Below are 25,916 nucleotides of genomic sequence, written 5' to 3'. Positions count from 1 at the left end.
GTGAGTGAGAGAGCGAAAGCAGAAACAGAATCATGAAGTAGCATTGAAAACGAGGACAGCTATCAAGGTTAGTGTGTGTTGTCCATGCAGAAGGAGCCACAACCAACAACTGAGAAAACATGGACATTATAAATCATTATGCTATATTCAAATGTGACCACATACATTTTGGGTTATTCATTACATATCACTGTGTGTGGGATTAATCTATATGCTAATTTGCCTGAAATTTTCCAATAAAATGTTTTGTGAGAGGCAAATATTTATTTTTGCAAAATTTTATCTAAATTTGAGGAAAAAGTGCATCAAGATATTTCTTGTGTTTTTTGTCTTTTATGATGTTCTTTTTGCTGTGAAACTTGTTTTATTTTTTTTAACTTGGGGCAACCATATTAAGATAAAAAAAAATACAAATGATGTAAACACTTGTGGGTATTCCACCTCATTTAATGCCAAAGTGAAAACTGATTTCTACAAAATAATGATAAATACACATGGGATTGCAAAATAAAAACAAGTATGGCAAATAATCAGTTAACCTGTTGGCAGTCATGTTCATACCTGTTCATGTCTTGTGAAGAATATTATTACAAATATTCTTCACAAGAATATTTGAAATAATAGGCTGACGAGGTTTATAAACCATGTATATTTTTTATAAATCATTGTTTTTTAAACCATTTCTAAACTGCAGTCGCAACTTAGAAGGGTTTTGAATTATGTCTATATAACAACCTTGGATGCAAAGTTGTTGAAACCAAGTTGGGTGGTTTGATGATGCCTTTAAAATTATGTCTGTGAACATCATTTTCTTTTCACAGATTTTCATTTGGATTTAGGTCTGGTCCATGAAGAAATGAAAACGTAAATGTCTTGTTAGGTTTACAGTTGGCCCGTGTAATTAAATGTTTAGTTAGGACAAGGTGACTTCCTTCACCTGAACAGTCTGGTTTGAATTAGTGATGTCACAGGCTTCATGTTTCTCAATAAAATTAGTAAATGTTTTATATCTTGTGCTTTACAAAACATCAAAGCCAAATCATTTCAGCACAGATATAAAAAGTCAGTTAGGTTGTAACTTCATCTCGAAGTTTGAAAAGAGCTCAGTGGAAACCTAAAGTCGTTTGCTGCCCCCTAGTGGACAAAGGTTTAATGTGTATAAAACTTAGTAAAATCAAATAAAATGACACATAATTGTAAAGTTATTACGTTCTTTCCTAAATCTTCTTGTGATGTGACAACTCCAGAATAAATTACTAACTGTTTCCGGATGCTCTTTGCATAACTTTGAGTTGGGATTTATTGTTTCCCACTGTTTAATGTCTACGACTGCATATTATGGTCATTGCAGATTTACTCCTTTTAAAAAAAGGAGTAAATTTCTGCCAAAAACTCAGAAATTTTTAGATTAATCTCAGATTTTTTTTTTTTTTTAAAAAAACCTTGACATTTGCAGAGTTTGAAATATAAAAATATGCAGGTTCAGAATTACAAATTATATGTGTCATTTTATGGGTTTTTTGGGGGGAGGCGGTTTCCAAATAAATAAAATGACTCATATTAGTGTTGTCCACTTAGAGAGGATATAGAAAGAATAGAATGAAAAGAAGTTCTATGTTTCTGCTGTGAACTGATGGTGACTCAGTTATTACTGGCGAATGTAGCAGCAGGGTTTTAGTGTCAGTATCAGTGACATTTGGCAGTTTTATCCTTTAGAACAGGCTCTAAATGAACATTTTAAGCTTCTATGTATCTGTTGTGTTGCTGGTTCACAATAGTTTCTGTTACTCTTGGAACAAAATTCTTAAATTTGTATCAAACTAACTACTAGCTGATTTTTATTTCATTTCTTTCCACTGAGTTGTTGTTTATTAAATATTTTTGCTCTTTCAGAAAGAGTACCTCAACATCTTAAGATTTGACTACAAATCATAGTAAAAAGTGTACTCTTCACTAACCGAAACATCTGGGTAATTGTTTGAGGAAACATATTAAACTACACAGAAACTGTTGAATAGAGTTTAAAATAGTAAATAGCATGAGTTTTGCTTTACGTTTATGATTATTACTTTTTTACGTATTTATAAATTATAGACTGGAATAAAAAATAAAAAAAAGATTAAATAGCCCGAATTGATTGGTAACGTGGTTTACATTTTTCCAATAGCACCTGAACATCTCACAGACTGATGACCCGGATGGATTTGTGTTCAACTTTATATCCCACAATTCCTTTCTGCGCCTTCCTCTTTCCCTGCTGCAGCAATGTCCAAGAGAGGTATGATAGACTGCCTGTAAAATCCACCTCCATCCGCTATTTTTTATCAAACTGTAGAGAATGTGATGTTACTGAAGTGTGAATAAGTAATCTATATTATGTATTTCTGCTGCCCGTTGTAGATTTCTCAAAGTAGTTAGCGATTAAAGTCTTGTAGCATCTCGCCTTTCAGGTGACGGCCGCCATATTTGTCTGTCAGGGCCAAGTAGCATGGCGACTAAATCAATTTTTAAAGCTGTATACTTTGCGCGTTCTCTTCTATATCAACTGAGAACCCAGTAAACCACTCCTTGCTTCATTTCCATCTGACCTGGGCTTTGAATAACGCTGATGTGCTTCACAATATGTTTACTGACTGTAGTTAAAGCTAGCGATAGCTAGCAACGTGAGTAGTGTAGGAAAACTACTGCAATTAATTCACAAGGCTCTTCAGCACTCATTTACTAGATACACGGGTCAGACAACACATGGGTTTGTTAACTTTAATGAGTGATTGTATTAGAACTGACTGAGCAGACAGACTAGCAGACAAGTTCACATGGTCACTTCAGTGATGGCTAATACTACGCCGGTTTTTCAAGTTGCTTATTACAGCAGATCTGCAAACATGGTGACAGTCCAACTTGTTGCTTATGTGTTTTGCAGTTGAAGTAATCTTCAGGACAGGTTCCAGGCAGAAGATCATGTTGTTTTCTTTATTTCAGGACGTGGTGGTTCATCTGGTGCAAAGTTCCGTATCTCACTGGGTCTCCCAGTGGGAGCGGTCATCAACTGTGCTGACAACACAGGTATGAGGCTGAAGATGTACTTGTGCTTAAACAGTGGATGATAATGGGAATTATGTTGTTTCCATGGATAATGACTGAATGAAGCATCTTGTGATAACAGTAACCTGCTACCAACATGGTTAGGATTCAGTTTAATTTTTTTGGTTTCCAATGATGACCAGTAAATGCTGAGTTCTACATTTGCATCTCTGTATGTATCATATTAACTTTTAAGATGTGTGTGTGTGTGTGTGTGTGTGTGTATGAAACTCTGAATGGGAGTTTTTCATTTAAAGCCACAAAGACTGGTGAAGGTTCTCAAAAAATTTAATTCTTGCTTTTGCTTTTTTTAATAAATACCAAATGACTACTAATAAAATGAAACTTCACCTGGTTTAAGAATGTCTCAATAAGGACTTCTTGTCTGAAGTGATGTGTCTCTTAATGATGGACCTCCAGAGTGCAGTGAAAGATGATGTCATCAGAGAGGGGGTCTTTAAAAAGAAAATAACCTAAATTTAGCAGTCTAATTCTAAAACAATAAGTTATACATGTCTATTTTCCCCCATACTGGGTCTTAAATCACCCACTTTGGTCTTAAGTGTGTGTGACTCATGGCGTACCCAGCTCCCATGTCTCTTTCTCTTAAACTATTAATCAAGTTCAGGCAGTACTGTACTTGGAGAGCCATTGTTCCACATGAAACAAAATTGTGGGTGAGTTTTGTTTCTAACTAATGTTCCTTCCAAAAGCACTTGCTCTGTCCTCCCAGTGGCTGGGTGAGTTGTCGTAGAAGGAGACAGTAAGTCATCGCTATGGGTGAGACGGCAGCTTCACTGTAGCTGACTGATCTCAATCAGGGATGAGACAAGCTGCTCAGTCTTTAATGTCTTCATGTCTCCCGTGGTTCTTGTTTTCTCTGATGGGCCCCATCTGTTCCACAGGTGCCAAGAACTTGTACATAATCTCAGTAAAGGGCATCAAGGGGCGTCTGAACCGTCTGCCGGCTGCAGGAGTGGGTGACATGGTTATGGCCACAGTGAAAAAAGGCAAACCTGAGCTCAGGAAGAAGGGTGAGTCTGACCACACTGCATCAGCCTGCAGCACCTCCACTCATACTGATGCTTTTGTGTCATCAGTTAATCTTCACAATACAGGCTGTCATAATAACAAATTATGCTGGATGATAAATTACCCCAGAAATTATAGCAATAAATGGTAATACTGTCACTTTGAGACCATTTAAAAACAAAAACAAAAGTTGATCTCTAAAGAACATTCAACACTGGAATTGGAAAATATTTGAAATATCCAAAATACATAAACAAAACTGGTCTGAGTTAGAGCCAGGAAAATAATCTTATATAAAACAGGAAAGGTCATGACAGCAGTTAGCAGCAGGTCAGATATTTAAGACTAAAAAACTAATCAATAATTATCTATATCATCTGACATGAACCCCTTCCTTATATTGGGATACATTTTCAGCTGTATCGTCCTGAATTAACAGGAATATAATCAGGTGTTCATGGTCAATTTTAGTAAATGGTTTTGATTTTTACTCCATTTTTTAATGGAGTAAAAAAAATGCATTACATTATTATTACATTATAGAATGTAATGAACTAAAAGTGTCCTAATGTTTTTTCAGTGCATCCTGCGGTGGTGATACGGCAACGGAAGTCATATCGGCGAAAAGACGGTGTATTCCTGTACTTTGAAGACAACGCTGGTGTCATCGTCAACAACAAAGGAGAAATGAAAGGTGGGTCCAGATCTGTGTTGAAACCAGGGAACACCAACACACTCATGGTTGGGTCTGTTCAGTCCCAGGACATCAACACGTTTGTATACACGTGTTTAGTTCAGGTGCAGTTGTTAAACCAACGCTCCCTTCAAAAAGCACTTGCGTTGTCTGCTCAGTGGCTGGGTGAGTTGTCGTAGAAGGGCAGACTGAGTTCATCTCTGTGGGTGAGACGGCAGTGATCCAGTGACTGACTGATCTCAACCAGGGATGAGACATTATTCATATTCATATCTCACATTATCTTCTGTCTTCCTTATCAGTTGTAATGGAAAACCTTTGAATTGTGTCTTGCTTGGTAACCAGCTTGATGTTTGGCCAGTAGTGACAGATTTTTATTTGTATCCATGTTCAGGTTCAGCCATCACAGGACCAGTGGCCAAAGAATGCGCTGACCTGTGGCCCAGGATCGCCTCCAATGCTGGCAGCATCGCCTGAAGAGAACCTGTTTGTTTTCAATAAAAACTGTTCCTCAAGCTGCTTGTCCTGCTTGTTTGGCGTTCATTCCAGAAGGAACGGGATAAAAATGTTCATCTACTGTTGAGCTCTGTGATGGGTTCTGTGTGTGTTCAAATTTTAAATGATCCTGCATTACGTGTGAAGCTGCCACTAGATGGTGCACTGAAATGTGAGCTAAAATCTAAATATTTAGTTGGGTATACATTTAGTAACACCTGGAGGTGTCAAGGTGAAGAAAAACTCAGATGTTCAGGTTAAAATCAGTGCTGCAGGCTCGGCCCTGATTTTCTTAATTTTGGGAGTTCAGTGATCAGCCGATTTTATCTGGTGTGTGAAAGGTTCAGCTCATCTCTACATGTTTGCAGTTAATAGTGACCCCACTGTTGCCAACTAAGTGACTTTCTTGCTATATTAACAATTCAGAGAAAATAAATCAGTATTGGCCAAACTCAGAATCGGCAGGTCAGGGTTTTAGAGATGGTAATTGGTGCATGATTTTAATGTAATAAGTCAAGCCGACCTGATCACTACAGCATTAATAAACATTTGTTTTGTAGATGTGGTGCAAAGGTTTGGAGTCGGCTAGAAAAACAGTTTGCCAGGCAGTTTTTAGGCTGCTGATATTTAAAAGACTGATAAATTATTGGTTGGTTTAGAAAAAAAGCTGGTTTGGACAAGACGATTCTAGAGAAGTTGTGAAGGTCATCCAAACAGTAGGGGGCGCCTTCAGAAAGTTTAAAAAAGTGACTAGATGAAAATCTTGAGTGGGGGAGGGAATTGTTCCAAATTAAGAGCCATAATAAAATTAAAGAGATTTATTAAAATAGGGAAATGGGCGTCCAAAAACTAGGTAGTCATAAAGGACACAAAAAGTGACGGATAAATGAACACAGATATTTATGAAAAGATTTGATCAAGATCAAACATGAAACATCTGTATGCGACACATACAGCTCTACAGAAACAACTTCTGTTTGCTCATCAGAATTCAATAAAACCACACAAACATTCACATTATCTTCAAATGTCTACTAAATAACATTAGATCCAAGTCACATTTTTAAAAGGACTTCAATTTTCTTGTTTTCTGCAATAATTGTAATAACTGAAAAATGTGACTCATTTCATCGGCTGATCTGCACAGTAGCATCACTTCAAATCAGTTAATCATAACCAGATCAGTTTATCATAATATCAGATTATTTTAACAAGTTCAGTTTTCTTAACCAGATCAGTGGTGACCCCCCTCATGTGAGACAACATGGAGTCAGAATGTGTTGCTGCAATGTGGACATTAAATACGTTAAAATATGATAATCAAATATGTTTTTGTAAATATATATTTTTGTTAGTACGTTATTCACATGTCATTACTGTAATTCCAGTTGATTAGTGTCACAGAGTTCCAGACAGAAAGGTCAGGTAGTCTCTGTTGATCAGAACAGTTCTGGTTCTGGTGTGATGAGGTCTCTTCAGTCTGTAACAGGAATTATTCTGACTTTGACAAAAACAAAACACAATCTGTGTTTTACAAACAACAGATGTGTGTAACATCTGGGCTTCCACCAGATCTCACCTGTTTCAAGTTGTGACAACAGTCACAGCTTTTCCGACGCTTTTGACCATTTCCTCCATGTAATGTTGTTAGTAACAAATTTGATCTAATTTCATCATTAGGATGTATGTCAGTATTTATTAGTGAACCTAAACTTAACTTAAATAATGCTGAATGCTGGTGAGCATAAGGAACCAGGGGCTGGAGTCATGAGTCCCAAACATTCATTGCTCTGAGTCCCACTGACTGAGAACTGGGGGTTGTTTGTAACTGACCAGTACCTCTGCTTCAGTCAGTTTGCTTTAGGGTATCAGATCTAGTCTAGAGAACAGTCTCCCTGCCACGTCCTCATCCATGGGGGCGTCAGTGCGGGTATGGAGTGTGGAGCTGGGCAGGGGACGCTGTTCGCAGGTGGCCTGGGGATGGGTGTGCCACGTTCCGTCCCTGTAGGTGCAGTAGCACACCGTCTCCTCGTCAATGTCCACACGTTCGCCTGCCGGGATCACCCTGCTCCCCGCAAAACAGTTGGGACCTAAAAGCACAGGAGACGGTGCAGAGCTTCACACTGTGCTTCTCCACCAATGAGCAGAATGAATATTCTGCTCATTTTGAACATTGATACACATAAATGTTTTAGTTAATCAATTAAAATGTTACTTTTGGGGAAAAAATAGCAAATACAAAAAATGGTTTTACTTATTCAGGGATAAAAAATAAAGAAGTAAACCACATACTTTGAAGGTAGCAGACCTGTATCTAATCTTCTAAATTTACCTGTTTGAAGAGTTTCAGTCTGGATTCAGAAGTCATCATAGCACTGAAACAGAAGTGCTGAAATCTACTCTTGGCTTCAGATAATGGACTATCTGTTCTGGTTTTGGTCTCAGAGCTGGTTTTGATCCAGTCCAACACAATATTCTCTCAGAACGACCTGAACATGTATGTGGGAATCAAAGGAGCAACACCAGGCTGGTTTAAATCCTGTCCGCCTGACAGGTTCCAGTTTGTTCAGGACTCTGTGCTTGGACCAGTTCTTTTTGCAGTATGCTTCCAAATGGAAAAATCACCAGACATCATGGGATACATTTTCACTTTTATGCTGATGATACTGAGCTTTGTATATCCATAAATCCTGATGACTCCATTCCGTCAGGTTTTATGGCGAGACGTAACATTGCACATTGAATACATTTTTCTCCTGAAATGTGCTGTAGAAGTAAACTTCCCTTGTCTTGATGCTGTCTTTCTGAAATGCTGTTACTTCTATGCTAGTTCCTTCCTCACTCCTTCCAAAAACTTCCACTTTTGTCTCATCAGTCGACAGAATATGTACCCAAATATCTCTGACATCAAGATGTGTTTAGGTAAATGTGGCTCTTTGTGTTCTTTCAGGTATGGAAGCCATTTTGACCAGCCTCTTTTATTGTTGAATCATGAACTCTGTCTTTATATGGAATCCTGCTGATGCACTCTCTGAGTAGTTCTGGTGGCTTTCTTTGAAAGAAATTAGCCTACTTCATGTTGTCAGACAGGTTCTGTTTAAGTGATTTCTTGATTCTACACACCTGGTAGTAATCACTTCAGCAAGCACTTCAATGACAAAAATTTTTTTTTATCATTTTCATCTCTCAGTCACAGGTGGTTCCTTCATGTGGCAGCGACATTTGAAACAATTAGCAGCAGTGGGAGGCGGAGGGGACAGGAAGCTCTGGCAGTCTGAAGCCAGATCTCACCAAGATGCAGATGACGTGAGGGAAATTGGACCGATGGCAAAAAAAGAAAAAACAATGACGCAACAAACCAAACCATCTGTTCCGCTGCCTGTCCAGACGTAACTGGATGGCACAAATTTACTCTCACTGCCAAAGCAGCATGACCCAGGAAGTAACACTCAGAGCCTGCCCAGGTTCCAGTTGAGAGGTCAGACCATTGCTTTGGAACTTGTGTTTTTTATTCAAAAAAAAAAGAAGAAGAAAAGGAAATGAAGCAGTGCAAAATGATTAGATTTTTCTGCAGCTCTCCACACTAATTCCACTAATATTTAAGAGGGTCTTAAAGGCTGAGAGGACATGTGTGACATAACAGGGACGCTTCTGTAAGCTGCAGGGAGGCTGAGGTGATGTAAGCGGCGCTGCAGGGTGAACACACACACACACACACACACACACACACACACACACAACAGCTGCAGTAATGACCTCAACTGACTGGAGGTTTGGTCTTAAGTGATGGAGAAGAGAACAGACTTTAAATTACTGTTAGTTTATAAATCACTGACCAGTTTAGCACCACAACACATTACAGATCTGCTGCTGTTAAATGAACCTTCTCTGGTCTCCTAGGTCACAAACTCACCTGGTTAGATCTGGTTTTGAACCATAATAAATGAAACATTAACTAATATTTTGATGTGTAATGATGGCACTTGACAAAATGTTAAATGTTGACTGGTTTTCTCAATTGTTGATGACTTTGTATTTTTGTGTTTTTATGATGTGAAGCACTTTGAACTGCTTTGTTGTTGAAATGTGCTGTACAAACAAGTAAGTAAATGCTCAGCCATAACTATATGACTGGTTGTGAGTGAAGAAGGTGGGCTGGTGCATTATCTGACACCAACATACATAAAAGCAGACATGATATTACAGCATAATGATGCAACCAACTGGATGCTAATTTTACATGACTTCAGTCTGTCTAGGAATCCTTTCTGTGCTAAATGCACTAAATGACCCACATCTTAGAATGCTTGTCAGGAACTCAGTGACCTTTCAGAGTGGAACCAGGACAGGATGCTACCTGTACAATAAATCCAGACAAGAAAGTTCCTCTCACTGCGTATTCCACAGGCAGCAGCTGTCAGTGGTGTTATAACCAGGCTGAAGCAGCTGCTTTTCTTCCTGTAAAGTGCCTTGAGGTGACGTTTGTTTATAATAATATAAATGGATTTATCTGAACTGGGAACTGTGTCTTTGCTCTGCCACATTCAGGAACCCCTGGAGCTGCACCGTCCAAGTACGAGATAGAGTCTGGGCAAGGATTAAAAGTTTAAGATAAAAACGATTTGGATGTTTGTTTGCTTGTGTTTTCCTGTGTTTTGATTCTTAACCGTTTTGGGCCAAAGTGGGTCCCAAAGCAAGCTGGTGCCAAGTTTTATCAGATTAGTTTCGCAGAGCTTTGAGTTCTTTCAGAATGAGCTCGGAACATTATGTCCGCGTTTTCTCTTCCTCTCCTCTCAAACCTGCCTGGATACGTCAGTACAGTCCCTGGAGATGGATAGAAGGGTGAGATAGTCGTTGTTAGTGGGGTTTAGAGAGCACTAATGCCATTGCTGCCAGGTTCCACCAGAGGTTTGCTAATTGCTGCTGGCTAGTCTGAAGGAGCTGAGTGGGGGGGGACTGCTCTGAGACTCAGAAGTTTGGAAGCTGCAGCTCAGAGGAGGAGCTTCATCTAAAGGCCGGGGCAAAAAAAAAATCAAGGCAAGGCAACAGTATGTTTTTGATGAGGAAAGTTGTTTATGTTTATTATATGTATGTGTGTGTGCAGGGCTTGTTGTTTATTCACTCTTCCATCTATTGTTCCATAATGACACACCTCAGATACTGAGAGCTGTTTGGTTATTATTTCCTAATAATCAGGTGGGGCTCTGATTTAGTGATTCTGATTAAAACCTCTAACTTTGGCTCTTGTTAAGAGTTACTCTTAGCTAAACCAAAACATGACTGTACAGTAACTCAATGCATTTATTCTTCTTATACAGATTCTTTTTAATTTTGTGGTAGTATGTCTAACTAATTTCAAATCGCCAAAGACAGTAAAGTTTGACAGTGACATGACTGGAACTGGACCAGTCATACCAGTCTTACTAGTCTTACTAGTCTTACCAGTCTTACAGATGGGACAGCAGTGGTTGGGCTCATAGGTGGGGTTGACGCAGTGAGGGGCCGGGCAGTCAGAAATGCTGCAGTACACCTCTCTGTTGGCCTCGCAGCGACACCTCTCACACCTCGACACCTGGAAGACACGAAACATGCTGCACCAAATTATTAAGAACAGAAAATGTCAAAAACAATTATAAAATAGAAAACAAAGTAACACTTTGAAGTTCGAAAAGATTAAGCACTGTCACAAGATGGAGAAGAGTTTGGAAACAATAGTGTAACTTGATTTGCTTCCCGCCCCCCTGCTTGTACTTAAATTAACACTTTGAAACAGACATGCAGACGGTATTTGGCTCGGGCTGTATCGATAAATCGGCATCGATTTCCTTAATTTTGGGAGATCGGTGATCGGCCGATGCTTAAATGTGAAGCTGATCTTATCCACTGATCTTATCTACCTCAGCAAAGGTCTAAATATCAGTCGAAGTGTCAGCCTCATGAGGTGCACCGGCACGGGGAGTGAAAGGGCAGGGCGGAACGGGACGGGACAGGACGGGACCGGACAGAGAGGAGGGATGGAGAAGTCTGATTCTGTCTCACCCTGAACTCCTCCAGCAGCCTGTAGGTTTTGCCTCCGTAGACGCAGACCCTGGCCATGGCCTCACACACAGGGCAGCACGCCTTATACCTGATCCGCGTGCACTGCGGGTGGATGCGGGGACACCTGGGTCGGACGCATACGGGGCCGTCCACGGTGCAGGTGCAGGGGCACGCCGTGGGGCTCGGGTAGTAAACCTCTCCGATGCTGTACACGAAGCCATGGTCGTCAATGCACCACTTGCCCCGGTAGTCCCCAAACTCGTAGTCCGGCTCTGTTTTGGTGGAGTACTCCTGCGCCGCGCGTCCAGGAACCAGCAGCAGCAGCACCGCGAGCGCGACGGAAGGGCCGGGGAGCACGCGCTTCACCATGGTGGCCAGGTTGAAGTGAGCGGCTGCTTCTGCTGCGCTCCTGTGAGCGCATCCTCACACCGACAGGGCGGCAGTGACGCGCGTGGGGGCGTCACTGCCGCCCTGCATCCCGCTGGTTCACCCAGAGCCTTCAAATGTGCCAGGTTGTTTATGGATCCAAAATACTGATCTGACTAAACTCTTTCTTTAGTTATTTATTTTATTGGTTCTCAAAAGAGAATGAACTTTGGAAACAATCTGCCACTATTGTTTCTGCCACTTTATGAACTATTAAACTGTTCTTTACACCAGGGGCCCCAAACGGCACGACATTCTGGCCGGGGGACCCTTTGCAAACTCATAGACTATGCTACGAATAACACTAAATTTTCCCTTTTTTTCTCACTTTTATTTACTTTTCAATAATTATTACATTCATTTAGCATAAATGCTGACCTTATAGTGTCTGATTTTAGTTGGCAACAAGCTATGTGGTGTTAAAACGTTTTGCTAACTCAGGCCATTATTTTGGAAGGTCACAGTTATGACTTTATTAATCTGATTTATTGTATGTTTAGCTTTGTCACTTTATTTTTATGCTTTTATTTAGTTTACTGACGCTCAGCACCTTGCTTCAGCTGTGGCTGGTGTTGATGTGTTTTATAAAGTTCATGATGATGTTGAATATATTACCAGATAAAATGTTCCACCACAAAACCCTCTTTCGATAAGAAAATGTCCTTCCATCCATCCATCCATCCATCCATCCATCCATCCATCCATCCATCCATCCATCTTCTAACACCCTTGTCCTTTAGTGGGGTCAGGAGGGCCGCTGGTGCCCATCTCCAGCTAACGATCCAGGCATGAGGCGGGGTACAGCCGGGACAGGTCGCCAGTCTGTTGCCAAGAAAATGTCAGATTTTTATATTTATCCCATGAAATTTTATTTCCTCTCCATTAGTTTTTTCTTTTTCAGCAGGGCTGCTGGACGGTTCTTCTGGCGTTTTTCTACTTTTTCCATTTCTAGCTTGAGGAGCAAAGTGATACATTTGACTGGCAGCCAATCAGAAAGATGACCATGATAAACATTTTTATATTTCCCTGTGTGCGACAACAATAATCCATAAATCCATCCATTTTCTTTCACCCTTGTCCCTCAGTGTGGTCAGGAGGGTTGCTGGTGCCCATCTCCTGGACAGGTTGCCAGTCTGTCGCAGGGCAGTGACAACAATAATACATAACCTATTTTAACCCAGATTTTACAATGATCACAAAATTACATTAATAAAATCCATTTATTGGATACAATTTTTTTCCTCATCAAATGCGGGTTCACTTTTCAGTTAAACGATCACCAGACTTGTAATTCATTTAAAAATGTCAGTTTCATTCTAAATTAAGTATTTTAAAAACATTTTGTCAAGTGAATTGAGATGACTGAATTGCCCCTCTATGACTAAAAGGAATTGAACTGAACATAAGTTCACATGGAAAGGTCATAGTGCATGTTAGGTTCATCCTTAAATGTCACCTATGAGTTAAATATGGCCAACACTTTGTGAGGAGAGTACATCAAGATAAATCAAAACTAAAAAAAGTCACCCACCCACAGATAGGGAAATCAAATTTATTTAAATCAATAAGATCAGACAGTACAAAAAGAGGCAGATTACTAAAAGGTCCATTTCAAGTAAGAAACCAGTCCTTTGAATGGATAAGTGAGGTTACTTTTGAATGGGTGTGGCCCATGCACTTCTCTGATGGAAATGATTCTAATGTCAGCAAAAACAGGGAAATAAAAGATACAGTCAGTAGAAAATATGATGGAAAACCATTACAGAAACAACATGGAGGACATATCTGGTGTTTCAGCAGAAACACAGGGATGAAACGACGACGCTGACTTTAAACTCACCAAGTCATCAAATATCAGCTTACTTAGTTTTATTCCACATATTCTAAAGGTTCCTCGTATCTGCAGGAACCTCAAACTGTTGCAGATTCATACTTAGCTGAGCATGCAGAAGGTTGGGAATCAACAGAAACCAAACAGAGCTTCTTCCAGCCAGCTGAGTCAGAAATGTTTCAGAAAAGCTGAGTTGGTCAAAAGGGGAGGTTTACAGGTGGAGTATAGTCTCAGGTGTGTGACAGGAAAGCAAGAAGTAACAGAACCAGTTGTGTGTTCCCTACAGACTAGCAGAACGTTGGTCTGTCAGGTGAGACGGATGGAGCAGTAATGAACCCGCCAGGTTCACAACTTCACCACTAGAGGGCCCACCTCTACTGCTACCACTCTGTTCTAACTAAACTCACACATCATACTGTTGGCTACTCTGATTGGGCAGAAGTAGAGGTGGTGGGGGGGCTACTTCTTCTGAGGAGGGTGGGGGCGCTGCAGCCCCAGGGTTTGGGCCTTCCTGTCCCACTGAGGGGTCTGATGACGCTGGGGCCCCAACGCTGCCATCTGCTGGAGGGGGCAAGCTGCTGCTGTCTTCACTGGGGGTGCTGCTGACCGGAGTGCTGCTCTCCCTTGGGGGGTCGGAGGGAGGGGCTGCTTTGTCAGAGCCAGACGGGGGGTCAGGCAGGGGAGGGGCAGTAGACTGCTGGTCAGAGAGAGGCTCAGCCGGCGCCGCCTCATCTGGGGGAGCAGGACACACGCACACACGTTTAGGATAGAACTATGGCCTATACAAAACATTTTTTTGCACAAATAATTCTTAGATAATGAGATTTTATACTGCTCAGTTCTGCCTACTGTGAGTTCCTTTCACAATGAGCCGTTTTAGTCTGCTGTCACTTTAAACCAAACAAGCTGCTGGCCACGCTCCCTCAACAATGTGAAAATGACTTCAAACAGATGTGCAATTATACAACCATGCATCTGTGAAAAGCAGACGTGGAGCCTCCTGCACAGCCAACAAGAATGCAGCAAAGGGCTTCTGGATGGTAAGTCAACAACAAAACTTGTCTTTTAAAACAAGTTTTGTTGTTGGAAAACTTGTACATTGACGCTGTATCTGCTATTGTACAGGGCATACAGCGGGAAAACAAGCTGAGCAAATGGGCTGGAGCTATGGTGGGGCTGCAAGGTGACGGGACGGGGCTGGCGGGGGTTGCTAGGTGACCGGCAATGCTTGACGATTTGTGGTGTTACATTCTGGAGGTTTTTGAAATGCCTCATCTTCCAGACACCAAAAACATGAACTTATTGTGCTGCTTTTAGAAGCAATAGAAACCAAAATGGAACAACAAAAACCACAAAATGTGAATTTTGCACAATACGTCCACTTTAACTCTGAAAATGAGAACATTTCAAATGTTTTGGTTAAAGTGATGAGTTTTATAAGAAAGCCCCATTACGCGCTCACAGTGTGGAAGCATTAGTACCTGTCTCCATTGGTGTGGGCTTGTCTTCCTCTGTGGTCCCTGAGGTGGCGCTAGCGTTGCTCTGCTCTGCAGCTTTGTTGGCTGCAGCTTCCTGTTGCTGCTGCGCTGCTTTCTCCGCCTGCTCGGCCGCTTCTCGCTCACGTTCCTCGGCTCTCCGTCTGGCCGCCTCCTCTGCAGCCGCCATCTCGGCCGCCAGCTTCTCCATGTCCACCTCCACCTTCAGGCTGCACAGCTGCACACGAGACAAGGCCAAACGCAGCACTGAGTACAGACAGGCCTGGTTCAGGCAGGATGGTTTTACAACATCAACAGCATATTTCCTCCACAGTTTTAACAGATGTGGACAATACAATTTTAATTTTTTAAATGCCAGACAGACTGTAGAGCAAAAACAAGAGGATGTGTAGCTGAGTTTAGCCTCAGATACTGGTTATTTAAAAACATCTTCAGGCGACCTGGAGACGGGATTTAGGATGAACTTGGGACATTCCAGCACTAGATATTCAATTAATGGTTTGATTTGATTGGATAACAAAACTTAAACAAGAGAACAAACAGCAGAAATAATTGAGAGAATTCTCAAGCTCATTAAATAACATTTGTTATGACTATACTTGTTACTTATGATGTGTGTCAGGGATAATCATATTTTACACATCATTCTTTTAAAATCATTTTTATCTATTTGCTTGTTGCTGTGGCAAAATAATTTCCCACATGGGATAATAAAGTTTCTCTTTCACAGAACAAAAATAAAATTGGAAAGTTGTGGAAAGAAAATATCAAGGCTGACAAAAATGTTGAGTAAGAAACAAAAAATCTATATCATTTCATTTCATTTATTTATTTATTTCGAACAGACATTAAAAACAGTCAAAAAAGAACAAGAAAACAAAATATCTGAACTGGAAGAAAGCTGAAGGACAGGGGGGGAAAAAACATGTCCTGATTATATTTTTAGAATTTCATAATTTCCACAAACACACATTACACCTGTAGCTACAGTGAGGCTGGATCTTATTTAGCTCCAATCGCTGAGAGGAATCTCACCCGCTTGAGTTCAGTGTTGAAGGAATCAGTAGTCTCCAGGAAGCGTCTCTTCTTCTCTTGGTGGCGATCTTCGATCTGCAGAAGCTCCGCCTCCAGCTTCCTCTGAAATGACCCGCAGACAGCCGCTCAGAGGAAACCGCCATCAACCTTAACATAACCAACAGCCACACGCCTCATCCAGCCAACCAACCTGGTGCACCATGAGGGACTGGACCTGCCTCTTGAGGACCTGCATGCGGGCCGTGGTGACCACAGAGCGGACATCGGGGACAACAATCTCGCTGAGGATGTCGCTGATGAGTCGGTGGTTCCTCTGGAAACGAGCGGCCGCCGAGTGCTTCACTGAAAAGCCGTCATCGTAGTCTGGGCACAGAAAGAAAAGCCAACATCAAACTTCAATATCAGCCGCTAGCTAAACCAGAGCTGTCCAGTTAGCACAAAGTCGGTCCTGGAGGGCCGGCATCCTGCATGTTTTAGGTCTCTCCCTGGTTTAGCGCACATGGATCAAATGATGACTCATTAGAGGCCTAAGAAGAACATTGACATGCTGAAAAGGTTGTTACTACCACCAGGGAGAGAATAAAACATGCAGGATGCCGGCCCTTCAGGACCGACTTTGGGGACCACTGAGTTAGCATGTTCCAGGTCAGGTCCCTGCGCTGGTCCTCAGAGGGTTTTAGGAGGTTTGTGAAAGTGAACTTGCCATCGGGGTCCTCGGCAGGCTGGATGCTCATGTACGGCTCTCCCTTGTCCATGCGACTCTGCCTCTGCCTGCTCTCCTCCTCCATGGCAGCTTCAGCGCGGTTCTTGGCGTTCACATAGGCCAAGTAAGCTGGAGAGTTGTGATAAGCTTTCAACGAGTCGTTGTACTCGATCTGCAGGCAAAAACGCTCCTTTAGCAGCCAACCTCCAGGAACGGATCAGCAAACATCTGGATAACACTGGGAGAGGTCAACCAACTGAACCATTCATTTAGGAATCAGTTATTGATTATTCTCATGTTTAACCAGATAAAAAAAAAAGACTAAATTTTTGCAGATTCTTTATTGAACCACTTAGACTATTTTAAACAACTTTAGAAATACATTACACTATGAAAATAAATAATTGTATACCGTTTGTAAATAGAAAAACCTTTCAAAACGGAATAACAGCATTTCTTTAGTGAACGCTTAATCAATCATAGCAAAGGACGCATCTGCAGCAAAAACAATCCTATCAACATTTACAGTGCAGAGCTAATCTGATGACTGCTTTCTTGATTAAGTAAACAGATAATAAAACAAGAGATTTTTTTAATTCTTAGATTATAATCAGGTGAAGCTAGGACTATGCCACTTGGGGAATTTGGGGTAGAACACACTTCAGGTTATTTGTCATCTTGTATACAAAATTTAGAGGGTTCTTTTACACTTTGGACTTTATTATGTCAAAATGTAATTTTTGAGCCTGTGCACTAAAGGGAACAAATAATTACTGTTCCTCCAAGTTTGGTAGCAGCAGGAGAGAGCAGACAGCTTGCAATAATAAAACTACAGATTTATCATTCATTCTACAAAGTCCTGTGTCTAACTGTTCACTAGTTGTACATTATGAGTAACATAAATAAAAAAGCACTTCACCGCTTCATCACAATTTATAGACTAATCAAATATTGTCAGAATTAACCTACACTGATAACTTGGGCTTGGACTTTAATGCATTCATTTTGATTGATTAATTATATATAAACGCGTCTAACTTTAAAAAAAAAAGAAAAACATAAAAACGCCCTGAATTGAAACCTTAGTAGTTTGTTTCTGGTGTGCCCATAAATCTGAGACAAAACAAAGCGATGAAGGAAAAGCTGCTTCTAAAACCGATCTGCTGAAAAAGATTGTAGTCGTGTTGAAGTTATGCTAAAAGGAGTTAGCCTGTCAGAGAAGCTATTAAAGCCTTAAATAGCATCTCCATGCTAAACACGTAGCAGCAGCAGAGACGTCCCCAACGCCAACGTTCCATGAATGATCATTCTCCCCTCACAGAGGACTGAAGGAGGACCGAGTACAAACCTTTTCAGCTTCGTACTCATTCAGGTAGTCCTGCTTCTCCTCGTCAGTCAGGTCCCTCCACATCCCTCCGATAATCTTCCCAATCTCCCAGAGCTTCAGGTCTGGATTGGAGGCCTTCACCTGGTCCCATACCTTCAGGGTGATGGAAGATGAAAACATGGGCACACACCATCAGATCACATCCACTTTAATGAGAGAACTAGAAGACAACAAGGAAATAAAGGAGGAAAAAACTAAAGACAGAAGCAGTCAACTAGTATTTATTTTTTGCAGAAAGACTTGAGGAAACAAAAGAGAAGTGCATCTCAATAAATTATAATATCCTCAAAGAGGTTTTTTTTTCCAGTAATTCAATTCAAAAAATGTTTAAAGTGGGTTACTGCTATAATAATATCTGTTCAGAGTGCCGTTCCAAGAACATTAATGCAAATATGGGTGGAAGGAAACGTGTGTTGGGTCAGAGTAATCCTATGACATTAAATTAGCATTTTATTTGGAAATAGAAGGTCTCGGAGTCTGCAGAGTGGAGAGGAACAGAATCCAAGCTGCTGAGGTGTAGAGAGGTTTCCCAGTCAGAGCAGCGCTCCAACACTTTCCCCTCTGCAGACAAGCTTTATGGAAATCCTGCTTTTGTTTTCCAGGATGTCTTGGTACTGACAGAGAATCAGAACCTGCTTTAATAAACAGAGTGGCAGCATGTTGGAGCAGCTCTGTTACTTTCAGTGACATTTTTCAGTTTTCAAACTTCCACTCCTTCCTTTCTGAGAAAAAACTACTGTTTTTGGACAACTGTTCCTTCTTGTTTTGGATTCTGTCCAGCCGGATTGATTTTTGCCAATATTTTTAACACTTTGTTCTTTTGCTAAAAGCCATAACCATAAAAACATAATTTAATTTCCCTTTGAGATCAATAAAGTATTTAGCGAGATCACCAGTTCAGCACCCACTCAACTGTAACAATACATTATTCTAACTGAACTACTGAATATTAGGCTAATAAAGTTATTTACACCCACATGCAGCTTTGCGTGGTCAGAGGTTTGGTTTTTCGTAGAGTGTCTGTCAGGTGTTGCCGCCCGTTCAGCCTGCTGCACTTTTGATTTCATGGCTTATTTTACCAACTGCCCTGATGACTGCAGCTACATCTTCATTTTTCCTCTAATTGGGACCAAAAGAGGAAGAAATTATCATATTTCATTTGACCATTGCATGCTAAATATGAATGATTGTTTGGTAAAAATTCACAGTTTGAGAAAAACCCCATCACCATGGATATGTGCCTCTTATTTAGAGGGACTCGACACATCTCACTGAGTTGATCTTATAGTGAACAAAACTGTTTTCATATTCCTGGTAATTAATGCCACAGCCACTGAAGCTTGGGACGTTTTTCCTGTTTATCCACTCACTTGCAGACAACAATATTCACTAATGTCAGTTTGGTAGCATAACCTACTGTATGACAACATGCTGGCTAATGCTGATTCAGCAAGTTAAATACAGGTAACCATGGCAACCAGTGACAGCTTAAAGGCCAGTACCCGCCTATGTTTACAAATAGGCATGCCTTTCAGAAGGCAAATCTTTCTATGGTAAAAATCTTTTTTGTTGGTCTGTGTAATATTCTAATTTCTGACGAGTCGATTAGGAGTTTCTAATGGCCGTGAGACAGAATAATCCAAACTTAGTGAAATACATGCTGGAAACATAGAACTCCATGTGATTCTTCGAAATGAATTACTGAAATAGATTTGGATTTCCCCGATATTATAATTCATTGAAATCCACTTGGAAGGTGAAACATGGAGCTGATGGATTTATGGCTGCACAGTCAGAGAGCAGAATGTCTTCAGCAGCATGTGAGGATGAGATTAGAACTGTAAAACTATGAGAGCAAGAGAGGAAATAAGAGCAGCAGAGGAAGTGAATGTAGTATCTAGAAATAGAATTTGCGGGAGGTTGCTGTTGAAAATTAAAAGCTGACAGAAAAAGAGTGGAGTAGCTCCATTTGGTGGTGGAGGTGGTGGTGGTGGTGAGGCGTCATGGCTTGGCTGTTTCCCGCCCTCAAACCCCTGCAGACTGTCAGGGGAGGGGAGGACAAGCAGTAAAAGCAGACACCGTAGATGGGTGTCTTACCTTCCTGCTTACCTTCCGGCTGTACCGCATGTAAGGCATCAGAGGCTTGTCTGGAGGTTTGGGAGGCTTTGGGACGGTGATCCCTGATGAGTTCTGTGGAAAAGGAGAGGAGAAGAGAAATGAAAGGATTTCAGGTGGGGACAGCAGGATGGGGGGATGAAGAGGGAGGGACAGCAAGCGAGGAGGAAGAGGAGAGAAGAACAAAGTGATCATAGAACTCCAGATCTGGAGGTCCGCTGTCTGTTATCAGACACACCACTAACCCCTATCTCCCTCTTTCCTCATGGTGTCAGCTCAGTGACCTTTACCCTCTTTAATAGGTAGTCAGCTGTTTGCAGCAGAGCGCCGCCCTGGCTGTCATTAGGAGAGTGTTAAAAACACTGGTAGCTCTACAGCAGCTAAATACTACTTGTTATGAAGAGCAGATGACAGTTGAAACCACAAGGTTACATGCACTGTTTTTTCCCCATTCACTGTCTTTAGTTAGATCAGTGTTTCTCAACCTTTTTTGGGCCAGCGCCCCCCCAGCCTTTATCCAGGTCCTTCACCGCCCCCCACCAAAGAATTTGCAGGTTACTTTGCAGTGACTATCATTTTATTATTAATATTACCATCACTATTGTAGATGTTTTGATTTACAAAGAACAAATCTGGTTCTTATTCAAATCCTAATGAGTCAAATTGAAAGTGTCATGGAGTCATCAGCCTCATGACATTAACACTGACATGAAAAATATTGAAGAAATAAAAATATCAAATCTAGTTAAAAACATAAATAAGTGATCAGTTCTTTACTGTTATGGTCTGTAATATACATTTACTTTAGTTTCTTAGTTTATTCTTGCATTTTGTTCTTCATTCATTTCCATTTAGTTTCATTTGATTAGTATTATCCTCTCTTGGTTTATTGCTATGTCCACTTTAGTTTCTTTCCTGTTGCTAGATTTATTTTATCGTTTATTGACCATCAGTAATATTCACTGATGAATATTAGGCGGCGCATCACCTGCTGCGCCGCCTAATCATCATGTGTTTCACATCATGTGTTGATTTTTCAATGTTCAGCGTCGGATTCTCTGTTTTTATGCCATAATTCACATCTAGTTCGTCGCTCCGTTTTATGTCCCGCTTCTCCTGTTTCAGAGTTTTGCGCAATGTGTGCGTCTTTTTTTTTTTTAAGCCCCTAAGGTGCAGAGCGTTCGGGAAGCGTATCTATGGGGAAAAGGCAGATTGACAGAAACCTTTTAAAACAACGGGAAACAATTTCTGCATTCTGATTATTGAAATTTGAAAGTGCTGTGTTGTTCCATCACCCCGTTTCATACCGGACCACTTACAGCTCCGGTGTTAACGTTATAAAATGAACGTTAATGACTACCAAATAGTAGTCATTAAGAAGTGCAGTGACATCCCAGCTGTTACTGGAGCGTCACTGCACTTCTTAATGACTACTATTTGGTTTCCATGGATCTGGTTATTCAAATGAGAGTGTCTACATTACATGTTTTATTGCCATTGGCTATTTATTCTGACTACTCATGTCTATGTGAATGTGGCTGATGTCCTACCAGCTTCAACAGCATCTTAAGGACTTTAGCTTTAGCTCTGGACCAGAACCCGTCTCCTTGCTGAGTGGAATAGAATGTTTTTTATTGTAAGTGAAATAGAACAAGAGAAGTTTGGCCTGATTTTACTTTAGAAAAGAAAAAAATGTTTTGTGTCTTTTATTATGTGCACCTTCTGGTTTCAACTGTATATCCAGCACAATAAAAACATTTATTTAAAAATTAAGTCGGCACAATTTAAGAAAATTATTAACTATTGCTTAAAATAGCAAAAGTGATATTAATTGCATTTAGTACATGTTTTTCATGTACTTGTGATACTTTACCTCCGTACAATGTGCTCACCACTCTGAGCTTTAACAAAACCTACAGCAGGCGTGGAAACAGAGGACAGCTCAGCCCTTTTTTTCTCATTTCAAAAGGTACGGGTCGGTTCAGTGTGCCACTTTATAATCCAGCATATTCAAGCGAATGTTTCCACCTCCAGCTGGACTCCAACTGGGCAGGCGGGGTGAAACCCAAACACCTGAAGTAGCGTCATGCTAAAGCAGCAACAAACATGATGCACCATTATGTGTTGTCGCAAGTAAACAGAATTAATCTGCTTCTTTGAAAGAGCAACACATTTTAGTACATAAAATGCTATAACAGCATTCCTTTAGTGAGCGTCTGATCGTTCACTGAAGGATCTGCAGTTAAAAATCCTTCTGACATCAACAAGAGTTCAGCTCTTTCTCCTGGAATTATCAACAGAGTGGAGGACTAATGCGCTGAGTATTTACTGAATTTACTTATTAAAAATTGGACATTTTTCTTAACAGAATGTGAACCAGGTGAAGTTAAAAGTGCTGCTTGAGAAGTTCTAGGTAGAACAGATTTATAGACAAAGTTTGCTTTTCTTATCTTAATACAAAATGTCCATATTTCTGTACAGTTTTGGTTTAATTACTGCTCTGTGTTTTCAGCAAAATGGCCTTTTTGTATTCTGTACAGTCCTGTTAATTACTAAATTAGTTGAAGATTATTTCAATAATGAATTCAGCCTCATTAAAAAAAAGGGTTAAAAAAAACTTTTCGCATTCACACAAATAATTATTGTTTTCTTAATGCTTCCCTGAAAAGTCAATAACATATCAAATCATATTCCACCACCCCCCACCCCCCAATTTCCAAGTCCCATTTTGAAATCCTTCTTCCATTCATTACCCTGCTGGAGCCTCCGGAGCTCCCTCCCAGCCGGAGGTTGTTGTAGGCCAGATGGCTGTAAGGGTTGTAGCCCACAAACCCTGGGGTGGAAGGCATTTGCTGATGGAAGACAAATGAGACAAAACACGAATGAGAAATGGCTCACAAACAAGAGGAAGAAGAGGGACAAAAATAAAAAAAGTAAAAAGAAAGAAACAAAAAGGAGTGGAAAACATGAGCAGTTGTTTGATGACCTCAACATGCAAGGGAAAAAAGAAAGAAGTGGCCAGCAGGCCGGCATTCACAGTGAGAGCACAACACGTCAACGCTGCATGGAGGATTAAAGCTTGGTTTAGTTTCTGCGGAGAACAAACTCCGTTTAACTAAACCCGTGTCTGGACCAGAACCGTTCACAATGTTGCACCCTGCTGTGAATGCAAGGAAATGAAAGGCCAGAAAAAAAAAAAACACAGACCGCTGACTCAAGTTCACTAAGATTTCTACCCAACCTAGGAGGATAGAGATCTTGACTCAAACAGCTACATTCTGTTAAAAGGGTAGAAATGGTTTTAAAATGGGAAGAAGCAGGAGCCAAAGTGATTATGGAGAGCTGAACAAGATTTGTGGCAACCTTAGTGAGTTCAGATAGAGAAGGAATATGGAAAATCAAAAAGTAGAGGACAGCAGCCCAGCTGTTGGCCAGCTAGGAGGAAGAGAGGCTGCAGCTGCTGGTTAGATACTCACTGTTGTTGGGGCGGGAGGGGGAGGTGGAGCGTAGGATGGGCGCTCTGTGCAGGAGCAGAGAAAAGAGACGCATGACAACCTGAGTCTGATCATAGTGCTCAGCTGCATTTCCACTGACCATATAATTGCGCAATTTGACATTTCTAAAGTAATGAAATGTCGAATTTCATTATTTGACGTTTATTTGAAATCTGCTTAATAGAAACGTGCTACATTTTGGTGCTAGGAAGAGATGTTTTCTTTGTTTGTATCAAAGTTGTTTTATTTTGCAAAACTGCATTGGAAACACTTTTTTCCTTATCACACAAGTCACATGACTAACAACAGGATGTTGCCACTGACACAAACCATGAAGAAGATGACAGGAAGCAGTTGGAAGATGATCCAACTGCTTCCTGATGAAAAAACTACTGTTTTGTAATTAGACAAAAAGGTCCTGATCACAGTCATACGCATATATTGCACCTTTTATGCAATATGTGCATGCATATTATGATATACATTATAAATGTTGTATATGTGCACTATAAGCATATGATACAATATGTATAACATTATATCTTATACATATTGTATAATATGCATAATTCTACACAATATGTAATATCATGTAATCATATATACATTATTAATCTTATACTCCAATGGTGAGTAAATACAAGAAATGTTATTCTGAAATGCATAGACCTGTTTATGTTTTTGAATGACTAAGTGATTAGTCCATGGGAATGAGGCCCATATTTTCATATTAGAATGCTTAACATTTGTATTTTTTGTTACATAACTTTCCTTGCAGCAGTATAAGGGAAATAGGAATGTTAGAATGAAAATCATTAATAATGTGTTTTTACACGTTTATACTTACTTGACATCTTTGCTGGACTCTGGATCGCAGAGATCAGGCTGTTCCCATGTTGGTTAAACTGCAAAAAGAAAAAAAAGCGCTAAGGCTTCAGCAATTTCAGCCACTAAAAGACAACAATCAGAACCAAAATGTTCAAATTAAAGAAATATTATGTGCGGACTCCTAAGCGGTCTAGAAGTTACTGGATATCTGCGATAAGCAGCAATGAAAGACGATCGTCTTCTTGAAAATCAGGCTAACTCTAATAGGCAAGGCCCGCTAGCTGAAGGGCTAACACTAATACGGAGGAATTTGCGCCTCGGTAAACATAAACAGTCTAACAGAGTTCATTTAATAGACCCATTTACACGCAGAAACAGAAACAAAATAAGTCCGCTAAACTATTCACAGACTTACTCTGGTCGGAAGAATGGAATCAATATGCTAGCGATGCTAAGCTAACAGTTATCAGAACGTAACAGACCAGAAAGAACTCAGCAACGAGCCTAGCTACTAAGCTAGCCAAAACCAGCCTATTTAGTACATTCTAATTGAACTTATTTAAGTATTAAACAAAAAATTATTTTTATATGCACTAAGAAATTACTAACACACTCACTTTGTCACCCTTTGTTCCCTTCGACGAAGACACCTCCTGTTCCGCTTCTCTCCCTTTCAGGCACAAACCGGTAGTGTTTAACAAAATATTCTTTCAGAATAAGAGCTTGACTACGTGGGCGCTGGGAATTTTGCTCTTGTCCAGGATGGGTACCCAAGATTTTTTCTCAAGACTAGCATTACTTCATTATAAAGTAGAAGTAACTAAAAAGGCAACTGTCCAAGAAATCACTCAAGTAAGACAAGAAAAGAATTTTGAGTAAAGACTACTATCACTACTTTTCTAACTGTTATTACTAGGTTGCTCAATCAGTTGGGTCAGGGAGAGAGTCAGTGGTATGAATATATTTAAACAGCTCAAAAAAACTGACGAAATAGTATAGTAACGACAGAAGACAACACTTTTGCATTAATTGGAAACTTATCCAGTGAAAAGAAATTAATGTAAGTTTTTTGTCCCCTCAGCAGTCTTTTAAATTAATTTGATCAATTCTATGTCCTTGTGTAATGTTTCAATGTCATGTCAGCAAACTTACATGAATTCGCTTTGAGTAAAACCGATAAGCTGTTGAAATTACAGAAGACAGGCTGGAATAATACAATAGTGGATGCTAAAATTTTTTTGAAAAGTTATGAACATG

General features: G+C 40.4%; 3 protein-coding genes across 5 annotated transcripts; 1 reads left to right on the top strand and 2 right to left on the bottom strand.

Moving 5' to 3' along the window:
* Positions 1-2,174: 2,174 nt before the first annotated feature.
* On the top strand, positions 2,175-5,329 carry rpl23 (ribosomal protein L23). The gene is made up of 5 exons (XM_008415048.1): positions 2,175-2,278; positions 2,983-3,066; positions 3,990-4,118; positions 4,697-4,810; positions 5,205-5,329. The coding sequence occupies exons 1-5, from the start codon at positions 2,266-2,268 to the stop codon at positions 5,285-5,287; spliced, it is 423 nt and encodes a 140-aa protein (XP_008413270.1). The 5' UTR covers positions 2,175-2,265; the 3' UTR covers positions 5,288-5,329.
* Positions 5,330-6,188: 859 nt separating this feature from the next.
* Positions 6,189-11,771, bottom strand: LOC103468163 (von Willebrand factor C domain-containing protein 2-like). Its single transcript, XM_008415049.2, has 3 exons — positions 11,345-11,771; positions 10,748-10,877; positions 6,189-7,395 (listed from the first exon to the last, which is right to left on the bottom strand). Exons 1-3 carry the CDS (start codon positions 11,711-11,713, stop codon positions 7,166-7,168), a joined length of 729 nt encoding a protein of 242 aa, XP_008413271.1. The 5' UTR covers positions 11,714-11,771; the 3' UTR covers positions 6,189-7,165.
* Positions 11,772-13,308: 1,537 nt separating this feature from the next.
* smarce1 (SWI/SNF related BAF chromatin remodeling complex subunit E1) lies at positions 13,309-25,379 on the bottom strand. Of its 3 annotated transcripts, none has more exons than XM_008415050.1 (11): positions 25,277-25,379; positions 24,679-24,736; positions 23,814-23,857; positions 23,091-23,189; positions 20,320-20,412; positions 18,184-18,315; positions 16,836-17,007; positions 16,323-16,495; positions 16,133-16,234; positions 15,083-15,314; positions 13,309-14,333 (listed from the first exon to the last, which is right to left on the bottom strand). In XM_008415050.1, the coding sequence occupies exons 2-11, from the start codon at positions 24,683-24,685 to the stop codon at positions 14,005-14,007; spliced, it is 1,383 nt and encodes a 460-aa protein (XP_008413272.1). In that variant the 5' UTR covers positions 24,686-24,736; positions 25,277-25,379; the 3' UTR covers positions 13,309-14,004. The 3 variants fall into 3 exon arrangements, with proteins under 3 accessions (XP_008413272.1, XP_008413274.1, XP_008413275.1); XM_008415052.1 differs by having other exon boundaries at positions 20,332-20,412; XM_008415053.1 differs by lacking the exon at positions 23,091-23,189.
* Positions 25,380-25,916: the final 537 nt, after the last annotated feature.

This window comes from Poecilia reticulata, linkage group LG8 (assembly GCF_000633615.1).
Source record: "Poecilia reticulata strain Guanapo linkage group LG8, Guppy_female_1.0+MT, whole genome shotgun sequence".
Classification (NCBI taxonomy): domain Eukaryota; kingdom Metazoa; phylum Chordata; class Actinopteri; order Cyprinodontiformes; family Poeciliidae; genus Poecilia; species Poecilia reticulata.
This window is presented reverse-complemented; position numbering and strand designations above follow the sequence as displayed.

Coding starts and splice junctions, on each gene's coding strand:
- LOC103468163 (XM_008415049.2), bottom strand. CDS start 11,713: ATGGTGAAGCGCGTGCTCCCCGGCCCTTCCGTCGCGCTCGCGGTGCTG. Junction 10,878..11,344: donor GGCTGCTGGAGGAGTTCAGG/GTGAGACAGAAT, acceptor CGTGTCTTCCAG/GTGTCGAGGTGTGAGAGGTG. Junction 7,396..10,747: donor CTGTCCCATCTGTAAGACTG/GTAAGACTAGTA, acceptor CTGTGCTTTTAG/GTCCCAACTGTTTTGCGGGG.
- smarce1 (XM_008415050.1), bottom strand. Junction 18,316..20,319: donor GCCGGAAGGTAAGCAGGAAG/GTAAGACACCCA, acceptor ATCACCCTGAAG/GTATGGGACCAGGTGAAGGC. Junction 15,315..16,132: donor TCAACACTGAACTCAAGCGG/GTGAGATTCCTC, acceptor TCTCGTGTGCAG/CTGTGCAGCCTGAAGGTGGA.
- rpl23 (XM_008415048.1), top strand. Junction 3,067..3,989: donor CAACTGTGCTGACAACACAG/GTATGAGGCTGA, acceptor TCTGTTCCACAG/GTGCCAAGAACTTGTACATA. Junction 4,119..4,696: donor ACCTGAGCTCAGGAAGAAGG/GTGAGTCTGACC, acceptor ATGTTTTTTCAG/TGCATCCTGCGGTGGTGATA.